Source organism: Littorina saxatilis, linkage group LG17, assembly GCF_037325665.1.
Source record: "Littorina saxatilis isolate snail1 linkage group LG17, US_GU_Lsax_2.0, whole genome shotgun sequence".
NCBI lineage: Eukaryota > Metazoa > Mollusca > Gastropoda > Littorinimorpha > Littorinidae > Littorina > Littorina saxatilis.
In genome coordinates, this window is record NC_090261.1 from 12,579,568 (window position 1) to 12,589,867 (window position 10,300).

Consider the following 10,300-nt stretch of genomic DNA (forward strand, 5'->3'; position numbering starts at 1 on the left):
AATCTTAAAGCAATTTTTTTTTAATTCTTATACTATTATTCTACATACACTGAAGCAAATGCACACCAAATTTTGACACAAACATTTCTGTTGCATGAATGTTGCACGTTGTGGTCAAATGACTTGAAGAGAAAAACGGTGTATGTTCATGTTACACAAGGTCGCTCCTAGCCTTAAGGTCAGCGCTTGTTCGATCATACAGTAATTAAATTGTCTTTTCTTGTTCTTGTCCGCATAGCCCAAGATGTCACCCCCGGTCCTCGATGAATGACCTATGCAATTGTTGAATGAATGTGAAAAGGGCTATTAGCCAGGGTTGGTAGGGATATTTTGGTTCAGATTCTTCCAAAAGCACCAAATTTGGCCCAGAGGTCGCCCATGCCATACTGTTTCAATTTTTGCCGACCACCAAGACGGGCGCCCCATGGGGCCGCCATATTGGCAAATCCAATATGGCCGCCGTCTGGGTTACATATTGATCACAGGTAAAAAAAATATAAAAAAACTAAAAGGGCTAGAATCATGAATGATATCACATTTTAGGGGTTTTTGGGGTCGGGGAATCCGATTCAGATGTTATTTCATATCTGTTTTTTGTGAAAGTTGAAGCCGCACTGTCACGCCCTCATTTTTCGATCAAATGGATTGAAGCTTTGGTCAAGCAATCTTCGACGACGTTCGGACTATGGGATTGCATTTGAGCTTGGAGGCCTACAAATTAATGAATGAGTTAGGTCATTTAAATGTCTGAAAATTGTAAATAAATTTTTTTTTATAAAACGATCCAAAAACATTTTCATCTTATTCTTCATCATTTTCGAATTCCAAAAACATATGAATATGTTATATTCGGATTAAAAATAATCTCTAAATAATAAAAAAAATAAAAATTATGATTACAATTAAATTTCCAAAATCGATGTAAAAACTATTTCATCTTATTCTTTGTTGGTTCCTGATTCCAAAACATATAGATATGTTATGTTTGGATTAAAAACAAGCTCAGAAAGTTCAAAAGAATAGAGATACAGAAAAGCGTGCTGTCCTGCCCTGTCAATTTCATTGCCTTTTCACCTGACGATGCTATACCGGTCTTGGTGAAACAAATGCAGTGCGTTCAGTTTCATTCTGTGAGTTCGAAAGCTTGACTAAATGTAGTAATTTCGCCTAGCGCGACTTGCTTTATTTTTATTTTCTTGACTGATCGATGATTGGCTGATTGATTGGTTGACTGAAAGAGGTGTGTGTGTGTGTGTGTGTGTGTGTGTGTGTGTGTGTGCGCGCGCGCGCCTGCGCCACTGATCTGAAAATAATGGATAGCGCACAGCCAATGAAACAGCGTAACCAGAGTGCCGCCATCTTACTGCACCGTACCACACTGACAAATAGGTCAAAGGGAAATAATCGTAGTTTCGAGAGTTGACATCAGTCTTCTTTCGCTGTATCGAACGGTGTCCCAAGATGGCCGATCCGGTGGCGTCAATGTTTTGATAGCCAATAAGAAGGGACGCACTATTCATATATTTTTAGATCAGTGGCCTGCGCTCACATGTGTGTATCATTACAAATTTTAAACCGCAAGAAATGGTGGGAACAAAACACCAAAAACATATTTCTAGCTTGCACAAGACAACATGCTAGAGAGAAATAACACAAATGCAAGTTAGTGGTTCAAAGATTTATTCAGAGTTCAATCCCACATTATCAAATAGAACAGACCAACAACAACGAACACACAACCACACCCACACACAACAAAACATAACAAATCAAAGCGAATCATAACACTGAAAAAGATGGCCAACGCAGGTAACAATTAAAAGAAGTGGAAAATACGATTTTGACTTCAGATGAATACCGCCTACGAGGCTGTCTTCTCTCTCGATGCATTCTGATCATCATCGGTCCACGCTATCGCTTTATAAATGAGAGCCGAACACATTTTGACCTGAGTTCAGGATGCTCTCGATGCTGATGCCGCCAGGAAAATCGACCAGCCCCCTCCTGTCCTGATAAACTTGGACACGATGATGCCCAGGGCCGACTGGTCAAAGCGGAGACACAGGCTCATAATATGATATAGTCCTGGGACTGTGTGTGTGTGCCAACGATGTGTATGTGTGTGTGTGCCAACAGTGTGAGTGGGTGATGTATAAGTCAAGTTGAGATGAAAAATCATGGGCTAGCAATAGTGTGTGTCTATCTGTCTGTGTGTGTGACATATCCACAACACCATGGCAAGGACAAGCACAGGCGCGTTATGTGGCTATCCTCTCTTGATGCTGATGCCGCCAGGAAAATCGACCAGCCCCCTCTTGTTCTGGTAAAGCTTGGACACGATGATACCCAGAGCCGACTGGTCAAAGCGGTGACACGCGCTCCGGGCTCTGGGCAGCTTGTGGCCACAAGGCAGCTTGGACAGATGGTCAGGGATGCACATGCACGTCCACTTCAAGGCGCAAGACACCCACGGCTTGACCACAGCTTCGCGGACGAAGGGCTCGTTCCGGAAGAAGCCGTACGTGGCGTAGACTTCGTCGTAGGGTTCGTACTGGCAAGACCGGTCTCCGAAGTGTTGGAAGGTAGACTCCTGGGTCCGTTGAGCTATGGTGCCTCGGCCGTCTCTCGCGAAAAGCATGCCTCGCTCTTTCAGGCGTTGGAAGATGGATGTCACGTCGGCGTCGGCGCTCCACAGGACTGAGGTGTCCATCCATACCGTGAACTCTGACTTGGCCAGCAAGGCCTGGGACAGTAAGGTAAGGTGAGGTCAGGTTAGGTGGGGCAATGTCAGGTATGATGAGATAACTTAAAGGGAATATATCTAACAACAAAAAAAACTGTCTCAAATCGCCCCAAGAGCTATACAGTTCAGTTTGGGGGTTGTTATTTTGTGACCACACACCAGGAATACCTTAAAATAAACGTTTGAGCGCTGAGTTACTCACATTGAAAACGGCTGTGTATTTTGAGTACGAATCCCAGACTGTAATTCTCATTGTGACGCACTTTGCGCGACTCCTAGTTTTCGTCCTACCTTTTGACCCTGAGCATTCCATGCGCTAAATCTAGTGATACAGATTTGAAATTCAGCCGAGAGCTACAGAGTTCGTTTTGGGGGTTGCATAGGTGACAACGCACACGGAGAAGGTCTTAGAATTAGAGTTTGAGCGATCTATTTTTCAAATCTGAATGCTGTGTTTGATAGTCATAGCAGACCGTAATATTCTCCAACGTACATTTTGTTGTGTCTGGTATTCGAAGCATTTTAACCCTGTATGGCACTAGACTTTAGGTTTGACTTCCTCAATCCAACGGTCTTGATCTGCTTTGACGAATGGGTATCTATGACAACTAAATAAATAATGATGACGACCGGAAGTCCGGACTCCTGACAGGAGAGCTGGACACTGCAAACCGCTCGCTGATTAACTCCATTTAATTATTTGGCATAGTTTCGGAGCAGTTATGAGCAAATCATTGCAGGCGTTTCTAAATTACAGTACAGCGAATGTCCCTTCAACTCCAAATCGTCAGAAAACTTTCCAAAATGACGCATTCGGTATACTTTCCGAAGTTTAGCTAAGGTAAGCTAAGCTGATGTATGGTAAGGTAAGGGAAGGTGGTGTGAGGTGGGGTTTAGTAAGGTAAGGTAAGGTAAATCGAGGTACAAGGTAAGGTGAGATAAGATTATATAAGGCTTTGTAGCTCAGTTAACGTTGGTTGAGCACTTGAATCGTGATCCTCGGGGCGCAGGTTCGAATCCAGGTCGGGACGGACCAACGTTATGTGCAGACTCAGAGACGTTATTCACTGATATCCCAACGCAGTGCATCTCGGTATTTCTGCCAGAAAAGCAGGTGCTTGATTACACCAAGGGATATCTATGATTACACCAAAACACACGGATACCTGGGCAGCGCGACTCTTGCTTCTGCTTGCTTTTCACTAGGTTTGGCGTGACCCCAATTTCCCGGCAATGGGGTTTAAAGATATGAAAATGAAAATGTGAAAACAGACCTAGTCATGAAACTTACATTGACGATCAACGGTTTCCACGCGTAGCACTTCAATTCCTTCACGAAACTTGGCAGAGCAGAGAAAGGGAAGTCTATCATCTGGCACCCACACGTCTTCTGGATCTGAAAAGACAACAGTGCTGTAGCATACGGCTGAGTCATTGTGTGTGTGAGTGTGTGTGTGTGTGTGTGTGTGTGTGTGTGTGTGTGTGTGTGTGTGTGTGTGTGTGTGTGTGTGTGTGTGTGTGTGTGTGTGCTTTCTTCGGTAAGTCAGATCATTTCGCCTCAATGCTCACCAACCTTTTGGCCTGTAGTCAGCCCTAGCTCAAAATACGATAAAGTTAAAGTAGTATCCTTTGTAAAGAAAACCTCTTCAATGTTGGCGACAAATGGGAAGAAAGAAAGGGTTGACTGGTTGGTTGTTTTTGTTAACGTCCCATCAACCTATATGGCTGTGCTGGACCGATTCACGTTTTTTTTTAATTTGTCAGTTTAAATAGCGGTATCCGTGTTTGAACCTGTTTACAACTAGATCTATCACAGCAAAAAGAAGGTTCTAAAGCTGGTATCTTTTCACACTGGTTACTTCCTATCTTGTCAAAAAGTTAAAAACAATCTTGTTCGGGGGAACGTCCCGCAACAAGACTTTCGGAAAATGAAGGGAGGGTTCCCTGTTTTTGATTGTGTTTTGTTTTATTTTCCAGCTGATCGTCGACTTGAAATAATCACTCACCTCCTTCCTCTGGTCTGTGGTCAGTCCAAGGTCGAAGACAACAAAGATAAAGTTGTCAACCCATGGAAACAAACGTTGTTTGAGGTTGGCCACCAGTGTCCGTAACTTGTTGTTGTAATGTGAAGACGAAGCGGTGGCGAAGATGTACTTGTGATCCGTCACGTTTGCAACTGACCGATCCACAGCGGCCAGGTAGTGTCCGATAGAACCGTTCCATGTCCGAAGGATTTCGGTCAGTCGGTCCTCGGGCCGTGCAGAGATATTCGAGGGACATGTGTTCTCAAGACACCTCCCCACTGTTAATGAAGATACAATTGAACAAATATGAAAATAACAATAAAAACAGTGAGTGAGTTCATTCTAGACACAAAAGATGTTTGACATATCACCCACACTATTGTGATAGGGTGGAGTGGAAGGGGTAAAATAGGCCAGGAAGCATAAATGAGACGCCAAGACAGAGGTTGCGATAACGTGACTTTTATTTATTGTAGGCTACACCAGAAAGCCGACACCAGAAAGCAGTGTAGTTCCTTGCTCAATATACAGCCGCACACAACTCGTCGGAACTTGAATTACGATCCCGGTCGAAAATCACTTCGCTGGTAGAAACCTAGCTCTAAAACGTTTGTTCAACTGAACACACACACAAAGTCTCTCCAAACAATCCTCGAATCACTCCTTCGCCAAAATACAGTTATAATGGCCCAAACTACACTACTTGCATTGATTATTACAGAAACACAAACATCGTTCAACTACAACTAAAACATCACAATCCAAGATACGCACACTGACACGTCTTCACACTTCGAAATCACACCGGGTACTCTTCTAGCCCACGCTATTATTCTGACTCACGCGCGCACCCGTTCAAACAATCAACCAATAAGAAACCAGCCTCCCTACACACTTACAATTAGCTACAACACACAATAATCCTAGCGGGAGACACAACTTGGGTCAGGGGAAGATAATAGACAGGGAGCATAGCGTTCTCTACTACTGTTAAGATCGCCATGACAGGGAGTAAAAGAGAGGGACAACAGTACATGAAATCGCCACACGGCTACACTATGAACACTGGTTTCTTGTGTTGCTGTTTGTCCCAGGTACATTCGGGTGTTTTCCCGTCAGATGATTTGTCTACGTCTTAAACCGTTATAGTGGCCCTGCCGGCCTGAGAGAGAGAGAGAGGGGGGGGGGAGGAGGAGGAGAGGGAGGGGGAGGGGAGGAGGGGGAGAGGGAGGGGAGGAGGGGGAGAGAGAGGGGGAGAGAGAGGGAGAGGGGCAGAGAGAGGGAGACAGAGCGATATGCGATGCACAATCAGACAGGCAGACTGACGGAAAGACAAACAGAGAGACACAAGTACGGACACACATACGAACACACACACACACACACACACACACACACACACATACGAACACACACACACACACTCACACACACACTCACTCACACACACACACACACACACACACACACACACACACACACACACACACACGCACACACACACACACACACACACACACACACACACACACTCACACACACACTCACTCACACACACACACACACACACACACACACACACGTCACACACACACACACACACACACACTCACACATCACCTGGCTGTTTTAGTGAACTGCACATACTGCTCGGGAAGAATCCCTTTTCTTCGGGAAATTCTGCAATGCCAGACAAATGCACCGATTTATAACAACAACGTAACAAGGACAAAACAATTGAGTGGAAAATATTCGTTTCCTTGAGAGAAAAAAACAAGACTGAGCAAACAGACACTTCATACAGATTCCATGAAAACGAATTGCAACATAACATGTCTCGGTTTTTTTTTGGAATCGGGAATGGGAATTGTCTATGTATTCAGTGTCACAATCCGATGGGAGGATTTTCACGTGTCCGGCTCTTTCAAGATTGAATCTCGAATTTTGTTAATGTTGTCTAGGGTATGATTATTTGGCGGCTGTTCGCTTTTATAGTTAGTGATATGCGTGGTTCCTTTTAACTTAATTGAACGATAGACAGACTCAAAAGTATCGACAGAAAGAATAAACACTGGAAGCAACTGGACGAACACAACTACAATGAGTGAAAAACGGCTTTAATTTTGGTTACTCATCTTCATGCATCGACGTACTCGGCACTACAGGTCAAGTATCAGGTGTGAGAGGTTTGATCTTGCCGAAATGAGCGACTGTAAGCTCTCGGAGTGTTTATACACGGCGTCGGTGATGAAGATGATGTCTTTAAAGTTTAATGTTTTGACGATGAGTTCAACGGTGATGATGATGTCCTTGATGATGTGACGAACGATGTTGAGGATGCTCTTGATGTCTTCGACGATGAAGTGAATGACGATGATGATGCCCTGGATATCTCGGCGATGGGGTGACGGTGATATCAGTTCTTTAACACGGTTCCATCTCTCTCTCAGTTGGCGTCCGATTCATCTCCAGCTTGCATCTACACGAGCGTCTAACCAGCATCTAAACGGCATCTAAACCTGTCGATCAAAGTGAAAACAACATGTTATCATCAGCTTTATGAGCCTAACATCTATCTAATCATTCTGACCGTTACTTACAACCAATGGAATTTTGGATTTCGTCCAACTGCTTCGCCTTTGAAACACACAAAACAGATGAACGTAGGGATGAAAATGTGCCGCTCTACTTCTGAAATGAAGAACGATATTATTACTTCCCTTTTTCCTACTTTAGCAGTTTCTTACCTGCATAATTCAGGTTTGTGATGAAATATAACTCCCGAGAAAAAAAACTTGAATTGTTCTCCAAAATGGAACGAGAATCAACTGATCTTGGTGAATGGACTCAAAGTAAAACTCTACGCTACGAATATAGGCCTTCGCACGTGTCTCAAAACAATTCAATAAAACAACTCTTCCATACATCTTTTAACGCAAAATACAAAAGACAAATATCTCAAGTCTTTATTGATAGAAATCATCGTATGAATTTGCAAATCTAATAATCTTTCATACGGTGTAGGCGTAGAGATCTATCATAACCATTTCCAACCTCGTGTTTTCCTCTGTGTCATTCTTCCTTTTTGACGTCACGCTTTTGACGTCATTTCTCTTTACGGCGTTCCGTCTCGCAAGGAAATGACTTAAGGGTGTCACCCATGGAAATAAAATCCAATGTTACTATAATGCGTAACATTCAGTCTTGGTTGATTTGTTCAAGGAACGAATATTTTTCATTCAATTGTAAGGAATCTACGACGGTTATTCTTTTTCGTCACGGAAGTTTCGCTTTTTTATAACGTTTTTTACAATTCGACAAAAAGTGTGTGTTTGTGTGTGTGTGTGTGTGTGTGTGTGTGTGTGTGTGTGTGTGTGTGTGTGTGGGTGGGTGTTTGAGCGTGCGTGCGTGCGTGCGTCAGAATTATTGCTCATAACCAGCTTTGTAAATTAACCCCCATTTTAAGACTCCCTCCTTTTTAAGACCTGATTTTCTCAGATTTGTGTACCTCCGTTTGACTGACCCGATAGTTTGTAGCGCAGTGTCTCAAGCAAGTCCTTGTGGGTCGCACGTTGGTTCTCGCTCTGCACACACGTCAATTCAAGACATCTTCCTGTTGACCATGCTCTGTGTTATGATATAGGGTGGTTGTTTTTTTAACGTGGAAGACAGTACTTTTGATAAAATTGAAATGTTCTTCTCATATCAAGTAAAAGGGAATACAAATGGTCAGAAAACGGGCTTATCTGTTACACAAAACAGTACCAATCAGCATATTACGAAATTAAATTCAAGATAGTTTGGTTATCTACTATTTTAATGCTTTATTTTGAAGACACCTACCACGCGGTCGTTCTTGCGGGGGATAGAAAAGGGTGTACCAGGATCCAGAGCATGCTTTCTTCATTATGTAAAATTCTTATCATCCATCACAGAAATGTTAACTGCTAATGCTTAAAAGAAATATATATATATTCTTTGCACGCTTTGTTCTTTGTATTCGTTTGCCACATGTTACCACAAGCCTTGAGAGCACCCCCTATAGGCCTGGCCGTCTATGGCTCATCGATAAGACTGCCTTCATGTATCCGGCATTGTACATTGCAAACAATGAATACATCATTTCAACTTTCTTTCTTTCTTTCTTTCTTTGGTGTTTAACGTCGTTTTCAACCACGAAGGTTATATCGCGACGGGGAAAGGGGGGAGATGGGATAGAGCCACTTGTCAATTGTTTCTTGTTCACAAAAGCACTAATCAAAAATTTGCTCCAGGGGTTTGCAACGTAGTACAATATATTACCTTACTGGGAGAATGCAAGTTTCCAGTACAAAGGACTTAACATTTCTTACATACTGCTTGACTAAAATCTTTACCAAAATTGACTATATTCTATACAAGAAACACTTAACAAGGGTAAAAAGAGAAACAGAATCCGTTAGCCGCCTCTTAGGACATGCTGGGGAGCATCGGGTAAATTCTTCCCCCTAACCCGTTGGGGGACATCATTTCAACCAACCTTGGTGAAAAACATCCACCACAAAAGACACGCTGCACAACTCACGAGCAAGAGCCAATGGAAACCTGCGCAGAAATATGCAAAGTATGTTTTAGCCCAGAATTGCTCATCAATAAAGGTAAGATATGGAACGATAGTCATGAGGTGAAAAGTACAATAGTAGAATAAGACAAGTCGCGTACGCGTAAGGCGAAATAACAACATTTATTCAAGATGTCGAACTCACAGAATGAAACTGAACGCTCTGCTTTTTTCACCAAGACCACATACTCGTAGTTTCGTCAGTCCACCGCTCGTGGCAGTGAAATCGACGAGCCATGCAGAATAGTGCGGTAGTGGTCGCGCTGAGCAGGATAACACGCTTTTCTGTATGTCTATTCTTTTTAGCTTACTGAGTTTGTTTTTAATCCAAACATATCATATCTATATGTTTTTGGAATCAGGGACCGACAAGGAATAAGATGAAATTGTTTTTAAATCGATTTTGGAAAATTAATTTTAATCACAATTTTCATATTTTTAATTTTCAGAGCTTGTTTGTAATCCAAATATAACGTATGTATATGTTTTTGGAATCAGAAAATGACGAAGAATAAGATGACATTAATTTTGGATCGTTTAATAAAATCGTCTTAATTACAAGTTTCCGATTTTTAATGACCAAACTCATTCATTAGTTTTTAAGCCACCAAGCTGGAATGCAATACCAAAGTCCGGCCTTCGTCGAAGATTGCTTTGCCAAATTTTCAATCAATTTGATTCAAAAATGAGGGGGTGACAGTGCCGCCTCAACTTTTACAAAAAGCCGGATATGACGTCATCAAAGGTATTTATGGAAAAAAAGAAAAAAACGTCCGGGGATATCATTCCCAGGAACTCTCATGTCAAATTTCATTAAGATCGGTCCAGTAGTTTAGTCTGAATCGCTCTACACACACACACGCACAGACACACACACACACACACACACACACACACACACACACACACACACACACACACACACACACACAC

The 10,300-nt window shown here is 42.6% G+C and overlaps 1 protein-coding gene across 2 annotated transcripts; it reads right to left on the reverse strand.

The window, feature by feature from the left end:
* Positions 1 to 1,663: 1,663 nt before the first annotated feature.
* Positions 1,664 to 9,410, reverse strand: LOC138952854 (uncharacterized). 2 transcript variants are annotated; one of them, XM_070324590.1, is made up of 6 exons: positions 9,287 to 9,410; positions 8,291 to 8,351; positions 6,388 to 6,447; positions 4,750 to 5,045; positions 4,035 to 4,139; positions 1,664 to 2,743 (listed from the first exon to the last, which is right to left on the reverse strand). In XM_070324590.1, the coding sequence occupies exons 1-6, from the start codon at positions 9,299 to 9,301 to the stop codon at positions 2,267 to 2,269; spliced, it is 1,014 nt and encodes a 337-aa protein (XP_070180691.1). In that variant the 5' UTR covers positions 9,302 to 9,410; the 3' UTR covers positions 1,664 to 2,266. The 2 variants fall into 2 exon arrangements, with proteins under 2 accessions (XP_070180691.1, XP_070180690.1); XM_070324589.1 differs by lacking the exons at positions 8,291 to 8,351; positions 9,287 to 9,410 and adding an exon at positions 7,515 to 7,967 and having other exon boundaries at positions 6,388 to 7,286.
* Between the last annotated feature and the right edge of the window lie 890 nt (positions 9,411 to 10,300).